At 30.3% G+C, this 22173-nt stretch overlaps 1 protein-coding gene and 1 non-coding gene across 2 annotated transcripts; both read left to right on the top strand.

Moving 5' to 3' along the window:
• The first annotated feature begins 293 nt into the window (after positions 1-293).
• Positions 294-400, top strand: LOC131172436 (small nucleolar RNA R71). The gene has a single exon (XR_009142913.1). It is a non-coding gene; the product is annotated as a small nucleolar RNA R71 (small nucleolar RNA).
• An 11419-nt stretch (positions 401-11819) lies between these two features.
• LOC131171913 (uncharacterized) lies at positions 11820-15888 on the top strand. Its single transcript, XM_058132171.1, has 8 exons — positions 11820-12393; positions 12910-13047; positions 13142-13210; positions 13294-13365; positions 13997-14079; positions 14164-14295; positions 14489-14702; positions 15413-15888. The coding sequence occupies exons 1-8, from the start codon at positions 12001-12003 to the stop codon at positions 15455-15457; spliced, it is 1146 nt and encodes a 381-aa protein (XP_057988154.1). The 5' UTR covers positions 11820-12000; the 3' UTR covers positions 15458-15888.
• The last annotated feature ends 6285 nt before the right edge of the window (positions 15889-22173 follow it).

Below are 22173 nucleotides of genomic sequence, written 5' to 3'. Positions count from 1 at the left end.
AACCTCCAGCTGAAGAATCTACTTTCATGCTTAGCTTGTCCATCTTCCTTGACAAAGCATCAAACTTAGCATTAATCATGTTCATGGCATCAAGCTCGAACATACCAACTGGTTTTTTGATCTCATTCCTCTCACAACTCCATTGGTAGTTGTTATAAGCAATTTTATCAAGAGCAGAAAAAGCTTCATCTTCAGATTTTTCCATAAGATCACCTCCAGAAGATGCATCAATTGTACTTCTAATAGCTGGTGAAACTCCATTGTAAAAGTGTTGAACAAGCATCCACTTAGGAATCCCATGATGTGGACATCTCCTTTGCAAATCCTTGTACCTCTCCCATGATTCATACAAGCTCTCATCATCTCTAGGTTTGAAAGAAGTCAGCTCATTTCTTAGCTTAGCTGTCTTGCTTGGTGGAAAATATTGAGCTAAAATGCTTGAGAAAGTTCATCCCATATTGTGATAGAACCCGGTGGCAAAGAATGTATCCACTCTCTAGCTCGGTCCTTTAGAGAAAAAGGAAATAATCTGAGTCGAATTGCATCATCAGAAACTCCATTTATTTTCAACATATCACTGATTTCAAGAAAGTGTGCTAGATGCACATGTGGACTTTCACTTGGATTTCCTCCAAATTGTGATTGTTGTACCATTTGACAAAGTGCAGGCTTCAGTTCAAAATTATTAGCTTCTACTCTTGGTCTTGTGATACTTGGTATGAAATCTCCAATGTTAGGATAGGCATGATCCTTCACAGAGCGGTTGTTATTATTGTTGGCCATTTCTTCTTGTAATTCCTCTTGCTCTTGTGCTCTTTCTTGTTATTGTTGAGCTTTAATTTCAGCTTTTCTCCTCTTAGATTCTGCTCTTAAAGCTTTTGCTGTCTTTTCTATTTCTGGGTCAAAGAATAGATTGATTTCTTCACTTTTTGTCCTTCTCATAAAATAAAGCACCTGAAAAACAAAATAAACAAATTCTCAAAGTAAAATGGTAAAAGGAAAATAAAATAAAATGCCCAAATTAACCAAACAAACAATTGTTCAATATCAAATAAAAATCAAATCCCCGGCAACGGCGCCAAAAACTTGATGTGACTTATCCGCAAGTATACGGGTCGTCTCAAGTAATAAAGTGATGAATCAAGTATCGTTCCCACGAGGATTTGCTGTTTGAATACCAAACTATGAATGAAGTGATTATTTGGGCTAATGATTAATGGATAAATGGTAAATGTAAATAAGCAAGGTAAATTGATTAATCTAATTGAAATGGGTAAAGAGCAAATAAATAAATTCTAATCCTAGTTCGCAATTAAACTAAATTAACAATGGGTAATTTAAATGAAAGCCTAATTATGTTGAAAGTGATTCCAGAGTTGGGGGTTTATGCATAAATTAATTGGGATTTGTCTTGGGCATTCCAATTTTAGGGAAAAATAGAGTTTGAAGGAAATTAATTCTAAATTACTTTGATATCTTTTTCAAGCAAACCAAAGTGTGTTCTAAAATAACCAAACCTACTTTCGTATGTTATTTGATTACTTTAAAACCCATTAAGTTTTGTAACCAATAATTAATTCCTCTTAAAATCCTAGTTTATTTCTAAATCCAAGTGATTTTAAGTTCCAATCCTTGATTATCTATCAATGACTTTCACCTTTCGGTCCTTCAATCAAATATTAATACAATACCCAATGGGTACCAACATTAGGCAAGTAAATCAAGCACACAAGGAAGGAATCAAAACTCATATTTATGTAAAATAAGAAAATACCCAGTCTAAATCCACAAATTAATCTAAAACATATTTCCCAACTCTGAAATCTAAAGAGATTACTCACTCGTGATGGTATTTACGAGAAAGATTGATGGAAAAGTAAAGAAAAACATGATAAGAGGACTAAAATAGAAAAACCCAGGTGGAAGAACCAAAGTCTCTGGTTTCTGGAGCTCCAAAACTGATGCAGCAGCTCCTCCTCCAAGAGAAAATGACGTCTCCTCTCTCTCTATTAAATTTTCTTTCCTTTTTTCTTTTCTCCCTTTTTTTCTTCTTATGGAAAAAATAAGGAAATGATGAATTTATATCATCCCAAAAGGTTGCCCTAAAAGTAAATAAGAGCCAAGGAGTGGGTAGGAAATGAGGTGTAAAATTATCCAAGTCAGCAGCATCTTTCACATTCTGGGCAGTCTGCTTAGGGTTCGGCTTAACCCTAAGTAGCTTCTTAGCAAATTTCACAGTGCATGTCTGCTTAAGGTTAAGCAGACCTTCAGCAAATCTCGGCAGACTTAGAGTGAAATGGACTTTTCTGCTCATGCTTGACTTGTGCTGCACCTTAAGCACTGCCGCTTTACCCTAAGTATGATCTTAAGCAAAGTCTCAAGCAAATTTCGGCTGGTTTGCTCTTTCAAGGCTTGATTTCTTTAACTTTCCTCAATACTTAAAGAACTCTAAATCTCTTCAAATCACTTCCTATTGCACTCATTGATCTTCGATTTGCCACAAAATCCTATCAAAAATAACAAAATTTCAAAAATCAAATATAAAGTATCTAAAGTTAACAAATAAGCTAAAATAAAGCTAAAAACATAAAATGTACTAAAATATAAGGGCAAAATGGATGCAAAACTACCCTAAAATACCTATATGAAATGAGTGTAACAACCGTGGCCACCCCTACCATGGGCGACGCTATTCCACTTTTTTGGCTGTATATACCAGATCTCAACGAGGTTGGTTACCAACACCAGGGTTTCTTCTGTTTGGACCTAGGCCTAGCCATGAAGTTGGACTTAAAGTGTTGTGTTTAATTGGTTTTTTTTTTATGCCTTGAGTCTCTTTTTTAACTTGGCCTTAGTTCTGTTCTGTTTACTTGTTTACAGGCCCACCTTGGAATAGCTCCCTTGTTAATGAATTCTAATCCTACATTTCGTTAATAAAAATAAAAATAAAAATAAAAACCAATTAAGGAGAAAGGAAGATGAGAAATGAGGTCCCCTATTTAGAAACAATATTTTTAATATAATTTTTTTTTTGTTAAGGACCTAATTATGGTTGAAGATTTTTTGGATATTGAGGACTAGGGTGAGCACTATTTGATTTGAATCGAATAAATTAAATCGAACCGTCTTAATACGGTAATTTAGTTCGAATTTTAAAGTAATTTGGTTTGATTTTAAATTTCAAAAATTTTAGTTATTTCGATTCGATTCAGTTTTGAAGAGGAAAAAATTAGTTGAACAGAACCAAACCGAAACGTATTATTTTATTTATTTTTATAGGAAATTTATATATTATATGCATTATTATATATATAAATTATTTAATTTCATTGATTAATGGTTATTAGGTTCAAATCAATGTCAAAATCAAACTAAATAACTTTAAAATTAAGTCTAAATAAAAAAACTTAATCAAAATTCAAAAACCAATCGGTTTGAACTGAACCAAACCAAATTAGGACAATTCAGTTCGGTTCGATTTTTTATATAATTTAGTTCAATTCAATTTTTAAAATATAATAATTTGATTAATTCAGTTTTATCAGTTTGATTTAATTTGATTCGATTTGAACCGAATGCTCAGTCCTATTGAATACTCCTTTTGAATAAAGTGTTTCAAGAGCCTCGTTGATCAAAATTTCCAAATTAAAGCAACACATGCAATAAGACATGTTAGGAAGCTTCCTGCAAAGGAGAGAGAGTCTGTATTCGAAGGAACTGAACACCACATGTCTCAAGTGTGGCAATAAATCATGAATGGAATTAATTAATTAATAGCAGACTCACCCAAAACACTAATTGAATTATTAATTATTATAGTTTGAATTCAAACAATAATTATCTCATTTTTATAATATATATATATATATATATATATATATATATATATATATATATATATATATATATAATTTATCTATTAATGATTAATATTTATAAGCTATCGGTTGTTACTAATTAACAATATCAAAAGCAATTGGTGCCTGGGCATCAAGATTCAAATTTCACCTATCGATGAAATTTAATTTCCTTCATACTTTAAAAAAACAATTGAATCAAAAGAGACCGCTTATTTTATCTCGGGTTGGCTAGCTAGGTCAAGGTGATACAAGAGGAAAATGCATATCTTTTCATATTACAAGATGCGTTTATCGTGACCTCATGACCACGAACTCGGAATTAAGGATACCAGGCTCATCCATGATCATTGAGGTCTGCCTGGGTCTCCATAATGGACAAATTCAGGCCCAATGCATCAATGACCTGCTCCTATGACCATGATCATCTGAAGGTAGGTCTACAAGTTTACCTGTGTCACAACTTATCCCTCCATAAGGTATAATATGATCCCGTAATATATCTAATAAATTATCGTGTTTCGCCTATCGATAATTCATTAAATATATTACAAGGGATTTTAAACCCTTTTCCTTTCAATTTAAAATGGTCGGTCATATTTCTTAATTATTAAAAATCATTTATTTGGAATTTATATCAAAATTAAATTATTAATTTATATAAAATCTTCGCAATTTTTGTAAAAATTTCGACAGAGTGCCTGGTGTATTTTGAAAAAACAATTCTTCAAAATCTGAAAAGAAAGTACTTCCAATAGATTTTTCACCAACCCAACTCCAAATAATACTCAATTCAACACATTTCAATAAACCTTTTCATCTTTGCATTAATTCAATTTACATACCATAGTCCCAAATTTCAAAAAGAAAATCAGAGATAACATTATTACAAGCTTTACTATACAACTGCTCAATGTGTACATATGGATACATATTGTTAATTTACATTAAAAGAAAATTTATAAAGGGTATAATTAATATACCCGGAGAAAGTCCAAAATAGCTTCAAGTTCAGCTCCAAGCAGCTTACTCTGCTGTCTTGTCTTTTTTCTTATCTGCGACAGCAGAAGAAGCTATCGTTGAGTATTGATACTCAGTGGTACACAACTAAGTAAATTCAACTCATTACAAAGCATAATAAACCAAAATATGACAAATTAAAATTTTCATAATCACATGAGGTGTTTTCCAAAATCTCAAGTTAACATGAACTATTTATTCCAAAACATTTTTCACAAATCACAAAATAAAGGTGTTGCCAAGAACACACAGTCTAGACCATGACACAAAATTTCAAGATCAATATCGTGTTGTACACCACGACAAAGCAAATTAACCATTATTAATGAGGGAAGGGCTAATGAGTACTCATATAGTCTTACCCCATTAACCGTTATTAATAGGAGACATAAGCAATTTTTAATTGCTAAACCCCAAATAGCCATTACTACCGGGGATTTCCGAATGGGACTGTCAAACTAATTGTGGTTTAAAAACTAATTCATAAAATTTTTATTCAAATAATTGCATTTCAATTCACTTAACATAAATCATTCAAGAATTTACTCTTAAAGGGTTGGCAACACACCATTCATAAAGTTTAAAGAGAAAATCACAATTGCCACCAAAATATTCAAACTCACAATTCATTCAAAACAATTTATAATATAAAAATTAATTGAATAAAATTAGTTGTGTGTAAACCTCTAGTGAGTTGCCTCTTTACCTTGACTCACTCTTTCCCTGTCCTTTTTGGTCTCTTTTTCTACTGAAACACAAAATCATAATGTTTCAATATCTATCCAAATTATTTCTAATAGAAATTTCAATAATTGAATTTTTTACTTTACTTTATTTTACTTTTAAGGTCCCATAAATTGAATTCTTTGTATTTTTTTATTATGGTGGTTACTATTCATTTGACCAATTGATCAAAATATTGACTTTTTCATACTAAATAGGTTTGCTAATTCTAATTACTCCCACATAGCACATTTTGGGTCACATTATTATTGGTATTGATTGCCAAACTCAATTCAAAGTTTCCTAGGAGAATTGGCAAATTTTCAGTTTTGGGTCACTTATTTCTACTGTTCCATTGGACCCTATACAGTGGGAATTTCAAAGTTGTTTCTTAATGTCTTAGCTTTAATTTCCTTTTTGAATCACTCCATTTAGAGTTTTGTAGCTCAAGTTATGCAATTTATAAGGTGGCTGGCCGGATTGGTTCAAACTTAGAATTCTGGGTACCATTTTGGTTCTGGTAGTTTTGAGCAACTAACTTTGGTTGACAATTTTAGGCAGTTTTGAGTAACTAACTTTGGTTGACAATTTTACTTGGTTATAGGCAGAATTTGGATTTTTGTTCTTCATAAAAGTTGTAGTACTATGTCATATCTTTCCAATGGTTTGGACCTTTCTACACCAAGTTATGATAATTTGAACAAGCACTGTTCATATGGTCATTTATGTACAGTGACAGTGTGCCTAATCTGGATTTAACCTCATTTTACACTAGCTTATGGCCATTTTTAGGGCAGGGTTTTAACATAAAAATTGTTGCATTATGTCTTAATTTTTATCTCCAATCGACCTCACACCAATTGGAGTAACAGAATTTCAATTTTGGTCCTTTAAGTGGACCATGGTCATTGTATCGACTGGTCTTCATCATTCACAATTTCATTTTTTATTCAATCATTCAATCATACTCTAATTCCCACCAATTGACCAAATTGAGTTTCAATTAGGTCAAATTGCATCAATTTCAAAAACCCCCAATTTTTTCCCCAAATTTCCCTAAGGGTCAAGAACCCTAATTCCTCAAGTGATTCAATTTATGAAATTAAAGTATACCAATCATTTTCACTTACTTAATTGAACTTGTATATAAGGTTAATTGCATTAAAATACAACATTACCCTCATGTCCACATGGCTGCCAAATTTCATAGGATTCCCTAACACATCATTTTTGTTTCATTTACAACAATTTCTAACTTAATTCAATTACCTAAACATGAATATATATAGAAATTGAAAGATTTATCACTAACATTTTTTGTTGAATTTCTTCCTTCTCCAATCTCCTTTCTTTCCTCTTCTTTTTGTTGTCAATAGTTTTACCAAGGTTCAAAAACAAGGTTTACTTAAGAAAGTAAGGGCAATTATGGTTAATTTTAGGGTTTTGAAATGGTTAAACTAAGCTTTAATGGAGGAACTAAATGAGAAAGGAGAGAGAGGGAAGCCACGGCAAAAGGAAGAAGAGAAGAAGAAATATTTTTTTTTTCTTTTTAATTTGTTTATTTGACTTTTAGTTTGTGTGTATTTATCCACAATTTCAATAATTAATAATTATAATTATTGTGTCATGCTTATGTCACCTATTATGTCATAATACTTTTTCTTTTTGAATTTTTTTCATTTTCTTTTTCTTTTCTTTCCATAACTTCTTCACTTTAAATTTAATTTTTATAAATTTAATTTCCTACATTTTAGTGGACATTTAGGCCATAAGTCACCTCTAAGGGTGAATTAACCAATTTGCCTTTTGCCGGTCTGATCCGATTTTCTAATAACTTTGTATTGCTTCCTAAACCCTGATCTAATTATTTAACCTAATTCTCAACTTTTTCCTGTGGTTTTTTCATTCCCACTAGCTTCACAATAATTCCTAGGACTGCGGTGTCACAATGTTCCGTATGAAATTAGGGTTACAACTGACCTCGTAGTCACTTTCCCGTACGGTCACCCATTCCTGTGACCCCGGCTCATTTAACCTTTTATGCTTTGTTTTCTAAGTTTGCATTTCATCATCATGAAATGGCTATTTATTTTCATTCATGACTTTTATAGATGACTTAAATATGGTCTTTAATCCTCTTAACTGTCTGGACCAACACAGGTCACCGGAACAGTGAAATATACAGAACCATGCATGTAGGGGTGTTACAGCCTATCCCCCTATTCTCTTTTAATGTGTACCCTAGAACTCCTAGTTTGAATACCTTGAACATCAAATTATTTTAAGCAGACTGAAAACACTAAATAACTGACTGAACACATTAAATATTAAGTAATTTAAAAATCTCCTAATTAGAGCACTGACATAACTACTCTAGTGAAACCTAAATCTCAAAGTAACCATCACTAACATCCCAAAGCATAACAATGACAACTACTACTTATAAGCGCAATAAACAGTACTCTGCACAGAGCATGCACCACTTCCATAATATTTACAATTGTTTGTTTGCTCTAACAGGTCACTTGACACTTTTCTATTGATTAGATAATATTATGTGGGTATAAGTATAGAATATTTAATGACCTATTTACTTTACATACATACTCTCTTGCATTTTCTCTTCTTTAGTGTCGTTTATTTTTCCCTTAAACATTGTCACTAACTTGGCTATTGGAATGCTAAGCAAGGAATCTTCACTTGACTCTTATCTTGTAATTTTTTTTTTTATAAACAAAATATTTTATTGTCTCTTTTCTTGCAAATCTCTAACTACTCACAAAGATCCCTTTAGCCTGAGAAATGTATTCAAGCCCAGTGATCGTCCAGCAAAAGTTGTACGAGCTCATTCCAGTGATCCAATCCGTGTGGCATCCATCTAAGAGCTCTTTAGATCTCAGGACTATCACAAATCATTAATTGTGATAAGTCTAGTTCCTCGAACAACATGGTCCAAAGTCAGAACTATTTGATCAATTAATTAATCCATATTACAGATGTTTCACATCTTGTTTTTTGATATTTGAAAATCTCACATCTAATGAATATGAATTTTTAGAATGAATTCACTAATTATGACATGTTTATAAGAATTAATTCTTATCTGTTTTTATGTATATAATCCGATGGCGGACTAAAGTGATCCTTGCTAATTGGCACAGCCAGGGATTATTAGGAGGGAAGAGGGACTTCTAGTTGTTTGTGTAATAATATAAAAATGATTTCATACAATACTTGAAAGTTGAAAGTTTAAATGTAGATTAAATGAGTCTCCCTAATAATATCACATGTAGCAACTTTACCGTTGACAGCAATCAAAATTAAATTATAATTATAATTGATTAATTAATTAACGTAATAATTAAAGAATGCATAGCTGACTATCACTTTTAAAATATCCTATTATCAGTTCAGACCTTAAAAATTAATTGTCAAGGAGCATTACTTGTTAATATCTTATCCGACAGTGGCATATATGCTTTGAATTTTTAAATATATCACGCAGACTTCAAAATCATTCATGGAACTAAAAGTCATACTTTAGTGGAATACTTAAGCTGCTTTAGCTAGTAGCAACAAATTCATAATCAGCATAGGCTTATTAGCTCATGATCAACAAATATATATATATATATAAATAGAAACAACTTAACTATCATGGAAAGCTAATAAAATTATGCTCATGGACAAATGAATGAGCAGTAAAGGTTTATCATCTCCATCACAAATTCAGTCTTGATAAGTGTGAGGGGTTTATAAAAAGGGAAGAGCTATAAATTCAGTCTTGATAGCAGTAATATTATACATCTAATTGTGAATTACAAGATACAAACATAAATGTGATCCATTTCTTATGATTAGTAAAAGACTCAGCATATATGAGAGCATATAAAAGCACTATTTTTAGTATACAGAAAATACTAAATGATAATCTCCATCAAATTAACTAGGTTAATATTCTAATACTAGTATGATTACCAAGACCGATGCAAACTTCAGTAGGGTTAATTTTAGGGTTTTCAAGATCTAGGGTTTTGGCATCCCTTAAGCGGCAGGAGCATAGTCGTAACCTCCATCGTCATCATCGTCATCATCTCCATCACCTTCCAGGGCTTCAGCTAGGGCATAATCATAGCCACCATGACCATCGCCTTTGATCAATGCCTTTGAATCTACAAACCCAAAAGGAACATTATCATCTCCACGCACACTCTGATAAGCATCGTTGAACTGTGAAGTTAAAATCAGCATTGAAATGTGACTCATGCTCTCCATCTCGCTCTAACTAAGTGGAAACTGATCAGCTTTATGTGAGAGGATCGTTGAGGCACCAAATGAGGAGAGGGGACAGGTTATATAAAGAGAAGAAAAGGCGAAGAATGAGGTGGGACTGAAGTAATGCCCGTGGAGACGTGTGGCAGGACGCCCAAGGATTGTGTAGGGCACGTGAAGCAGAATGCCACTTGAAGCCTACATGGCATCTCTACGTGTGTAAATCAAGAACATGAATCAATGCCGACAAATTAAGATGTGTAATATTGGTAAGTGTGCCTTGATTTGCTGATGGAAAGCTATCTGTGATCTTTATTGTCGACTTGCAAGGAAAGGGGTTTCAACTTTAGAGATTCTACATACTACAGATTTTTTAAGAATTTATAGTGATTGGACCATCCCCATACATTCAAACCTAAAACTTACCTGCCAAGTGAAAAAACTTGCTATTGAGGAAATGCAACCTAGGCCACACCAAGGCACTTGAAAGTCTAAAGACAAGAGTCAAAAGCTCAAAATAAAATCCCAGAGACTAGACAAAATAGCAAGACCCCACAACAGATAACAAATAAACCATGCCAATTGTCAAGGGAATTCAGAACCCCGAAGAGCTTAAGGTCCAAAAAGATAAGAATAAGACCACATTTCGAAAGCTACAACATTGATTAGCAGCACCCGTAGTATTTTAGCGATCCAGCTCGGGAGAAACAAAAAGGAACAACGGGATGAACAAATAACTACCACCGATAAAACAACCTGCATCTACAATGACTACATCGCACAACAAGCACCAAGCAAGTGAATCCCAAAGGTTACACCCAAGCAATAAAACCATTAATCCTAAACAACCTTTTCTTTGCTAATCTGCATCATTATTAGCGCATGAGCAAATATAATCCTGGGAAGAGAAGCAGGTTCTGTTGAATAGAATTAAGAGTGGTTGCAATTTTCTCCATGTATATCTTTTCCCATGGAGGTGTAAATCCGCAAGATTGAGGCTGTTAACAAAGGAGAGAAAATTATTCCTATCAATAGAATAAAATCATCCATTGCTCCTGTCTGCAGCATTTAAAATTGATTGAAATATCTAATTAAGAAGATTGGGTAATTAACCGCCTGTAAAGTAAATTTTATATATTATTATGTATTATTAAATTATAATAGATTAATATTTAATTTAACTTATAAATTAAAAAAATAATTAAAATATGTAAGATATCACTTACTTATTATTTATATATATTTTTTAAAATTATATTTTGACCAGGTAAAAAGTAATATTATCCTAATAATTATTAAAACTATCAAGATTATCTTATTTTTACAACCATCATACTCAAATACATATCATTTTTTATCACTTTAACAAATTAAATTACTCTTAAACAGTTTTTAACTAAACACTTAAACTTTATTTGAGGAGAGGTAACTTAATGATTTTTAAAGTAAGTTTTTTTCATGATTTCTAAACCTTTATAATTTTTTAATATTTGAAAAGAAGAAGAAATTTTTTTTAAGACATTTAGAGATTATATTATAAAATTTTCTTAACCCGCTAATTTAATAGGTTGAAAAATAGAGTTTTTGAAGATTTTCAAAAATTTTATTTTATAAAATAATATATTATTCTAAACATAAATTTAAATTTTTTAAATCTTAAAAAAAACACTCCCATTGTTTTAAAAAACTTCTTCGGATCAAAAGTTAAATTATTTAAAAGTTACTTTTAAATAATTTTATTAAATAATTAATTATTTATTTTTAAATTAACATATAAATCAAAAAATATATTTTAATTTAAAATAAAATAATTAATCAAATTAAACACCCTCGTAGAATTTGATCGGATTAGATTGGGATGTTGCACATTTAACATATTTATAGAGAAACTAATTTCTGCACATATTAATTAGCCGCGTGCTGGGGCTGGACTTCCTCTGAGGCTTGGGTAGTCAATGCTGAAGCTGGACTTTTCAATGTCATTAGGCCGTGGACCAGTTAGTAGCTCTTCTGGATATTAAACGGCGATACAGCTAACATGCTCTTCAACCTTGAACCAATCACAACCAACCATTTTCCTGCTATTTAGCACAAACCAGTGCCACGTAATAACCAACACCAGCAACTAATGGCCACCACTCAACTTTCCCTCCAAATCCTCCGTCCAATCCCCACCGCTAGCGTCACCTCCCGACGACTCAGCAAGAACTTCGGGACAAGAAACTTAGCAGTGAGAACCTCTGGGTCTCGGAGCTCGAAGTGGGCCCTTAGGCTGAGCCTGGTGGAGCGGAGCCCATCTGCAGAAACAACGGCGGTTGACGTTAAACAGTTGGTAGACTTCTTGTATGATGACCTTCCACATCTCTTTGATGATCAGGGCATTGATAGGACGGCGTACGATGAGCTTGTGAAGTTCAGGGACCCCATAACTAAGCATGACAGTATAAGTGGCTACCTCTTTAACATTGCTCTCTTAAAGGTTCTCTTCAGGCCTCAGTTCTTCTTGCACTGGGTCAAACAGGTTTGTAAATTGTAACTTTGGTTTTCGTTTTTCTTAGTCATTGGTTTTTCTTGTTAGATTGATATGATCATCATTCATAGAAATTTGGGTTGTGGATATTGAGGTATAATTTCAATGTGCTATTTGTTTCAATTTATCTCTAGAGATGGTGCTTACTCGATTGAAAATTTCATCTTTTAAGTCCCAATACCACATTGTTGTTTTCCCCTTTAAAAAATTACTAGTCTTTAAAATTTTTTAATGATCCTTTAAGCATCGGGTTCCAATTCCTATCTCGAGCTCCTAACTTGTCGACTCCAAGCTTGATTTGTCGCGTTTCTTTGGCTCTGTAGGCTGCCATTGTTTTAAGTCTCTGTAGCAGATAAATTTTCTGATCATTTGGAATAGATAAATCATATACCTAAATGTGGAAAGGAGAAAGAAAAGGAAAAACAACTTTTTCATTTCAATGTCCACTGATTGCAAATATTGCTTTGCCTATTGGCCTGGCTCTGTTGATTGAAGTACTTGCTATAGACAGGACCTTATGAGATTACTACCAGGTGGACTATGGTGATGAAGTTCACGCTTCTTCCATGGAAACCACAATTAATCTTTACAGGAACCTCTGTCATGGGAATTAACCCAGACACTGGGAAATTCTGCAGCCATTTGGTAATCTATTTCCCTCTTAAAAATGGAAAGAAAGATGCTTTAGAGTGTGTACAGGGATGAAATATTATTTGATTTATTCCTATTTAATCTGTAGGACTTCTGGGATTCCATAAAGAATAATGAGTACTTTTCACTTGAAGGTTTGTGGGATGTGTTTAAGCAGGTATGGGTTCCTTATTTGCATGAAAGGCCATTGCAGATGAAATTTGTTGTCAATCCTGATATGTAGGTTATGATTTTTTGTAGTTGAGGATTTACAAGACTCCTGACTTGGAAACACCCAAATATCAGATTCTGAAAAGGACTGCTAGTTATGAGGTTTGTCTGCCTTATCCTGGAGCAATGGTTGGTCAGTTTACCGTTATATGCTCTTACTATGTTCTTAGTTATACACAAATAAAAACTGTTATCCCAGTTGTTTTGGTTGGAGTTATGGGTGAGTTATGAAACCAAAACATTTCTCCTTGTTTTTTTCTTTTTCCTGGGAAATTGGGTTGGTTTGCTAGAATTCCAGTTCATTGGTAAGGATGATCACACAAAAATACAACACTTAACTTATAGGTCCAAAGCAATATACGTAATGCTGTAATTTTAAATATAGAAGAGGTCAAGATGAAATCATATCATAAGCGAGGAAGAACATTGAAAGAGGATAGCCTGATGAAACTTCCAGCTACAGTGAAATGTGCTGCTAGGATGGTTGCTCTGTGCGAAGTGATTAAACTAAAGGACTAAAGTATGACCAGCAAATATTAAAGTGGCAACTGTCCTGCTGAATTCTATCACTTTTTCCATTGACCAAGTAATTTGCTTGCCCTTAACTAAATAGCTACATTTTTTTTAATGATTAGTAAATGATAGCAGTAGCTTTTCCTTGATTATTCCGAAGCTAAATTGTATGCTTCTCAAAGAATGACATAACTCTGACTGTATATCAATGGTTTTACAGGTAAGAAAGTATGCCCCATTTATTGTGGTAGAAACAAGAGGAGATAAATTGTCTGGCTCAACTGGATTCAATGATGTTGCTGGGTGAGTATCTGTTGGAATCCAATTCAATAACACTTTTTTTCTCTTTCCCTTAGTATCTATAGATAATCGATGCCATTTTTCTAGGTATATCTTTGGAAAGAATTCGACAAAGGAAAAAATACCAATGACTACACCAGTATTCACTCAGGCAAATGATGTTGAGTTGTCAAAAGTGTCCATCCAAATAGTTCTTCCTTTGGAGAAAGAATTTAGCAGGTGAACTCATTAATTTTTTAGAGCTCCTAAAGTTCAACTGAAATTGTTGGAAATTGATTAAACCAGTAATTATGCAACAATTACTGATTTATTGGAAATATCCTGCTGAGATAGAATTTTACTTGGGAATGAAATTCAATGATTTCTCTTCATAATATGAGTGGTTAAGAAACAATCATGTATCTTTCACCAGTTTACCTGATCCTAATGAAGAGAAAATTAGCTTGAGGAAGGTTGAAGGAGGCATTGCTGCAGTGCTAAAGTTCAGTGGAAAACCAACTGATGATATTGTTCGTGAGAAAGAGAAAGTACTACGCTCAAGTCTTGTCAAAGATGGCCTTAAACCTATGATAGGTTGTTTACTTGCCCGCTATAATGATCCAGGCAGAACACGGACCTTTACAATGGTATGATATAGTTCTTGCCTGTCGTGAAGTTCATTTCCTTTGTTTCTCCTGCTCAGATTAGTTCTACCATTTTCAGTGAAATCTGACATGAACAATCTTAGTTTTAATTCTTCTAAGAAAATGGAAAAGCTAATTACTTTGATAGCAGGATAGTTCTTTCCCGAGAAACATTGATTTACAGCGATGCAATGTGAAAAATAACAGAAATAGATAGGATAACTGAAAAATTGTTGGCTGCATAATGCATCTAATTTATGAAATGTGAAATGCTGTGATAACTGGGAATATATGGAAATCCAGTATTTTCTTTCCTGAGACTTACTTTTCTCCAAAGAAAAAAAAAAATCTCTGTAATCCTCATTTTCTTCTCAACTCAGAATCTAAATAGACTCTCTCTCTACAAGGTGGTATTTATAGTTTTCTGGCCCATATAAGCCAATAAGCCATTAATTAATATATGAAATTCAAATTTAAAATATGTGTTTCTTTACACAAATGAATTATTTAACAGTTAACACCGATATGGCATGCTCTTGGCCAACAAAGATTGGTTCAGTTGGTAAGACTGTCTCAGTGATGGTGGGTACAAGTTTGGTCATGTTAAATTGTTAATTAAGAAATTATCATTGCTGGAACCATCTGTTTTTCATATTTTTCATCATAAGGACTGACAAATTCTCTTCATCCATTTATGGTTGGTCGGATCAAAGAGGAATGAAGTGTTAATATGGCTTGAGGAATTCTCATTGGAGTAGGGTTACAATCACAGCTATCCTTTGACTAGCATTCTCTGCTGTCATCATTCCCTCCAAGAAGTAACGGCGAGTATGTGTTCATCTGGAAAGAACTTCTGAAAACTTGGAACACCTTCATTAGAAAGTTGTAAAGTTATAAACAGGTTACAAGCTGATGCTGGTTTTAACATTTCTACGGAGCAGAATTGTGCAAAGGAATTCATAAAGTTGGAATGCTCTGTGTATAGGTCTTTTTATTCATTGGACACCTTGTTAGAGATGACAAAACAAATTCCTGGACTTGGGGCTTTCACGATGATGTCAGTCTCTAATGCAAATACCTGGTTTTTCCCATGTGTAATTTTTACCTGAAAATTAGTGGATGCAAGTTTAGATCACTGTTATTAACCAAAATTAGAGGAAGACAATTTAGATCACTGTTATTCAACCCAGCTGAGTTTGCCCGGTAAATCGGTGATCCCAACGCTAAATCGGGTTAAATAGATGGGTATTATGTATTAAATATTTATATTTTAAGTTCATAATATCTAAATAAGATCCATAATTGAACAAGAAATTGATCCATCAAAGATCAAGCAACCTGACTAGTTGATCAGGTCATTTTCAAGGAAATTTTGTTTTTGTTTTTTTTCTAATAGTAACAAAATGATCTAACACATCACCATGTAATATAACAATCAGTTTACGTGATCATTTTTGCCAATGATCCAATTAAAGAAATAATTGAAATTATTGTATCGAGTTTTTTTTATAGTATTATCTATTATAAATAAATATTGTAACATTTAACTCCTTGCTCATCTTTTATTCTTATTGTATAATTTTTTACAAAATTAGAAAAAATTATTTTATGTTAATTAAATTATTATATATAACTATACTAAAACATTTTTACTTTTAGTTTTATATGAAAGAAAATTTAATGACTATTTTATACTACAAAAAATATTAATAATTTTACAAATAAAATAATTAAATAATTTATTTAATTTTTAATATTATTTTACAATTTATTTATAAAATACTAAAAAATCAGTTTTGAAAATTAAAATTAATTAATAAAATTCAATTGATAAGAATAGTTTAGACAACAGGACAATTGGATTGGCAGTTGTCGCTCTCGCTCCTTTGGCCGCACAAGTAAAATGTAAAAGAACACAAATGATGGAGAAATATTCAGTTACAACACGGCACAGGGACAGCTTACGTAAAATGAACGGACTCCACCCGAGCAGATGTGTCATGTGTAAGTCAACTTCACCATTAATGGACTCCTCACCTAAATTATGATATTTTATTCAACTTTTGTTTTTTATTATTATTGTTATTGTTATTATTATTATTATTATTAAAATCAAAGCATACGGTATTTTCTTAATAGTTTTTTTTTAATTATAATATATTATGAATAGAAAAATAAAATGAAAATAATTATAGAATATATTTAAATTTTTTATTATTATATTTTTATTTCTTCTAATTTAATTTTAAAATAAAATTTTATAGTTTGAAGTCATATTTAGCAAAGGAATTAAGAGATTGAATCATAAAATATTATTTTATTAATTTTTAAAATAATATTTATAGTTTTAACTATAATTAAAAAATGATATTATTATTTTACATTTAATAGTAATCTAATAATTATTTTTATTGAATATTTTTATTTTAAATTACTTAATAAATAGCTGACAACTAATAATTAATATCTAATAATAAATAATTAATAATTATCTTTTTTATAATTAATTTTAATTGAGATTTAAATTCAAGATTTTATAATTTTAGTTATAATTTTAATATTACTAAATTAAAATTTATTAATAAAAATAGCATAATAGCATTAAAGTATTTCATTTTTTTTTAATAATATTTAAATTTTTAACAAGTTTTCATGATTCAGTAGAATTGATATTGCTATTAGATTAACAATTTATTGGTTTAAAGTCTAATTTATATCATAACTATAAATATATATTGATCAATTTAGCCTAACATTAATCAATTTGAAATAAGCAAATTTCCTAAAAACTTAATATTGAATCAATTTCAATGAGAAATAGAATCAAATAAAATTAATTCAATTAGATTTGACTTGCCTACCTTACAAATATTAAATGAATTGGTGAATGAGGGTTAAATATTCCAAGCGTTTTATATTTTTCTAGTAAATGATTATTACGACTAAAAAAAAATTGATTTCTACGTTTCCTAATTGTTACATATTCATTTAAATTTTTTTTTTTTGATTTAATGCAATATAATAAGTGTAGATAATTTTTTTCCAATTTATTTTGATTTATTTATTTTTTATCTTATATTATTTTTGAATCATTTATATAATTTTTTTTATAATAATTAATTAGACTTAGTCGTGAGTCTATTTCAATCCAATTTCAGGTTAAAATTGTCAAATCAATTGGCCTCATAGTTCGAAATAATTTCGGGTCAACACAATTCAATAAGGCTTTAATTTGGTTATGATTCATCCTAGATATTATCAAATATATATAACATCATTTATTTAATTTTTAATTTAAAAAAAACCCAAATATAAATTTTTAAAAGGAAAAATGATTTTTTACTTAAGCTGGTTTTGGCTCATATTCAAAGAGGGAGATCGAAATTGACCCCTTATACTCCAATCCATGCAATTAACATTTCGAAACGGCTCATAGTAAGCTTTAAAATTAAATTACAAGATTTTAGTCTAAATTAATGTTACCTCGTCGGCTAATATCAAATCTATTAAGATGGTTTGATATTAATTTACTTTAATAAAAATAAACCTTAATTGTAAATTGGTTACTTAATGGATGTATTATATTAAATTTTAATATATAAATAAATTAATTCTTTCTTTATCCAAGAAATGTATCGCACAAGCTTTTGAACTTAAGAAGTAAATTGTGTCTTGAACCTTCTTTTCATTAGCTTATGTTGTAAGCTTGTAAATTAAGTTGATGAAGTAAGCTTCCTCTCTTATTTAAGAAGCTCATTCCATCAACTTTTTTTTTTTTTTCTTTTACTTATCAACTAATATTAATATACTAAGAAAATGTATGTACGAGACAATTCAGAAGGTCAAGAGAAAAAAATTAATTTATTGATATAGAGAATTCTCTTTCAACAATATAAGGATGGCTCAATCTAAATTAAGTGTATCGTAAAGTTTTGTGAAATCTTGTTCAAAATCCTGTTTCTGTGTTATATTGATATGATGTGAATCTAACATATTATGATAATGTTATAATATTTAATTTTTAATTATATTTATTAATATTTTATTAATTAAATGTTATATGCAATGACAATAATGTCATTTACTATGAAAGGTACTATTTCTAGGAGCGAGCATTTGATTAACTGAATAAATAAATCAATTATTTCGGTTACTAAATCAAGGGTAACCAAGCCCATAACTGAAAACTCGAATTTTTATTATTATTAACTAAAAGTTAAATTAAAAAATTAATCAAATTTCATCAATTTGATATTGATTCGGTTGTTAATGCACACCCCTAATTATTTCTTATTAGTTATAGAACAACATTGATTAAGGCATAATATTTAATTAAAGTGATTATTTTTAATGCAGCATGTTTCTAGTTTTGGATGTCAAAATTAGACCAGTTCGATCTGATCAATTTAACCAAAAATTAAACCAATTAACTTTAAACCAACCAACTCCTTTACTTTTTTTTAAATTGAAATAAAAATCTTTATAAATTTCTCTTTTAATTCATATCTATATATATATATCAATGTCAAGTACATCTATTAAATAATTATATAGAATATATTAAAATCAATTATTTTATTCATTTAATATATATGTTTGTTATATAACTTTTATATTTATTGTGATAAAATTTTAATATATTAAAATTTAAAATTTCAATTAAAAGTTTTAGAATGTTTTTAAAAAGTATTATATATTATAATTTAGTTAAATTTATTTTTAATAATTTTATAAAATATTTATAAAATATGTTAAACATCTTTCATCAATTATTACTCATAAAATTATTAGTACTTGAATAAATTATAAAATATTTTATAATTAAATATGTTTTATATACCTTAATTTCGTATAATTAGTATGTAGCACTATAATAAGTGCTATATTTCTCTTCAATTACTCTTCACGAAACAAATTATGGGTCAAACTAGTACTAGGACTTGGATCAGTACAAGACCCCTAAAACCCGTAATAAGCCTAACTAATTTTAGCCCAACCATATAGCTCATTTTTAAGAAATCAATCGAACATAGTCTAGTCATAAACTGGATTACCCAACGAGAAGTTTTAGCTCACCTGACCTGTGATTACAAAATATATAAATTTGGAGAGTTCTACTCACCCTCACGATCCTCAACATAACAATTATATCAAATGGGAGTTCAGCTCCTTTATCCAAGGTATATATTCATCCCATTCAACCACACATGCATAAATATAAGTTTACAATTTTAAAACAAATAATCTTTTATAGTCTCACGCCAAATATAATATTTCTAGCACATGCGGAATCTAGATTTTTAATCAATATCATGAAATACTAATATTTGTTGCTAGTAGACCTACGAGAAATGAAGCAAGTTAATCTTAAAGAAAGAGAACCTCCTGTAATTTGGAAAAAAAATTAGAGTGAATAGGAGTTAGCGTTTGACTTATAAAGTAAGATATTGATTTTATATACAATTTCTATAACTATCTAGGGGCTAATGCATATTTAAGGATAAAATGCAACATATATCAACACATTCAATCAAGTTCAAACAATATTCGCACAAAAAATAATTTGAAACACTCACACACACGTGTGTCACATCAATCAAATATATATATATATATATAAGGGCTGATCCCTTACACAGCTCTCTTAATTCCAACATTTGTCAGCGAGATCAACTCTAGCCTAACTTTCACTTAATAATCAAAATACGAGGGTAAACGAGATCAACTTAAAGTCTTACTCACCTCGACTTATCACAAAAAGAATCGAGCTCTAAGTGAGACTAGCTGATCTAACCGTCCTACCTATATTCAGTATCACACCTCACACACGCCGACACACGCATACAACTCCAAATTGCCCTAAGGTGACACCCACATCAATTTCATCAAGTAATAATACAATACAAAGCGTGTCTATAATAACTATATACATATTATTATAAGTGAATGCATATGCATTCCTTATATGTATGATAATATTAAATTTATAAATAAAATCAATATCTATTCACAAATCCACCAAATATCACTGCGCGGCTTGGCAAAAGAAGAAGGCTGATTCTGATTACCTAAATAATTTTATTAATGAATTCAACGGTATCAACACAAAATAATTATTTAAAAATTTGAAGTGTTATATATTCATTACTATTCAATTAGTAATATAATCAATTGTGAAATACATTATAATTAAATATGTTATTTGTACAATAACTCCATATAATTAGCACATAGAATTATAATATATGCTACTCTCAATAATTGCTCCTTGTACATTTTTTAGGACTAAATCAATTATACAACATATTATAATTAAATGTGTTATGCATACCTCAACTCCATATAATTAGCCCATAATACTATAATATATGTTAAATCTTTTATCAATTGCTCCTTATATTTCAATTTGTACTTAAATCAATTACGACACATATTATACCTAAACAAGCTATGCATACTTTAACTACATATAATTAATACATAACACTATAATTTGTTCTAAATCTTTCATGAATTGCTCATTATAATTCAATTAGTATTTAAATCAATTAAGAAACATATTATAATTAAATTTGTTACACATACCTTATATAATTAGTATATTGCATTATAATAACTATTAGATCTTCCATCAATTTCCTCGTTATAATTCAATTAGTATTTAAATCAATTATGAAATTATGTGCTATGTACATCTTGGCTCCATATAATTAGCCCATAGCAGTGTAATATGTGCTAGATATTTTATCAATTTCTCCTTATAATTCAATTAGTATTTAAATCAATAATGAAAGCAATTATATAATTTTAATTATTAAGTATTAAAAAGGATTAAGAATTATATAGTGATCCAATATATTTATAATTAAAATTATTAAAAAGCGTAAATAAATTAAATAAAGGTTACACACACATATATACCCTGAATTACATAAAATTGTGTTGAAAAAATTATAAAAAATATATGTATAATATTAAATTTTATTCGATTTATGATCTTCTGGTTTTGATTGGATCTTGCTAAAAAAAATAAATAAAAATCCTAGCAAAATAGTAAAATAAAGAATAATGCACATCCCTAATATATGGGCCAGCGAAATTTAGTTTAAAAAAATCATTGAATTAATTTGTTTTATTTTATTTTTTATTATTGTTCTGTTCAATTTCTATAAAAAAAAAAAAAGAAATTGAGAGAACCAAACTAAATTAATATAATATTTCCTAGCACACTACAAAACTACCTTTAGTTCGGTGGCTACCTTGTAATAAAATATCCTTCAGGTCTTGGCTTTGACTGCTAAGTGCTCCATTTTTTTATAAATAATCTTAGCCATTCATTTACTCTAATATCAGCAGTCCAATGCACTAATATTTATACTTCTCTAAAACTTTACACTAGCCTCCCTTTTCTTAATTCCATCATTCTGCTTCACACCATTAGCCTTAGCCTAAGCAGAACCTTCAGCCCTCCTCT

The sequence above is a fragment of the Hevea brasiliensis genome, chromosome 13, assembly GCF_030052815.1.
Source record: "Hevea brasiliensis isolate MT/VB/25A 57/8 chromosome 13, ASM3005281v1, whole genome shotgun sequence".
Taxonomy (NCBI): domain Eukaryota; kingdom Viridiplantae; phylum Streptophyta; class Magnoliopsida; order Malpighiales; family Euphorbiaceae; genus Hevea; species Hevea brasiliensis.
The sequence above is the reverse complement of the archived record's forward strand: the minus strand, read 5'-3'. Positions and strand labels throughout refer to the sequence as shown.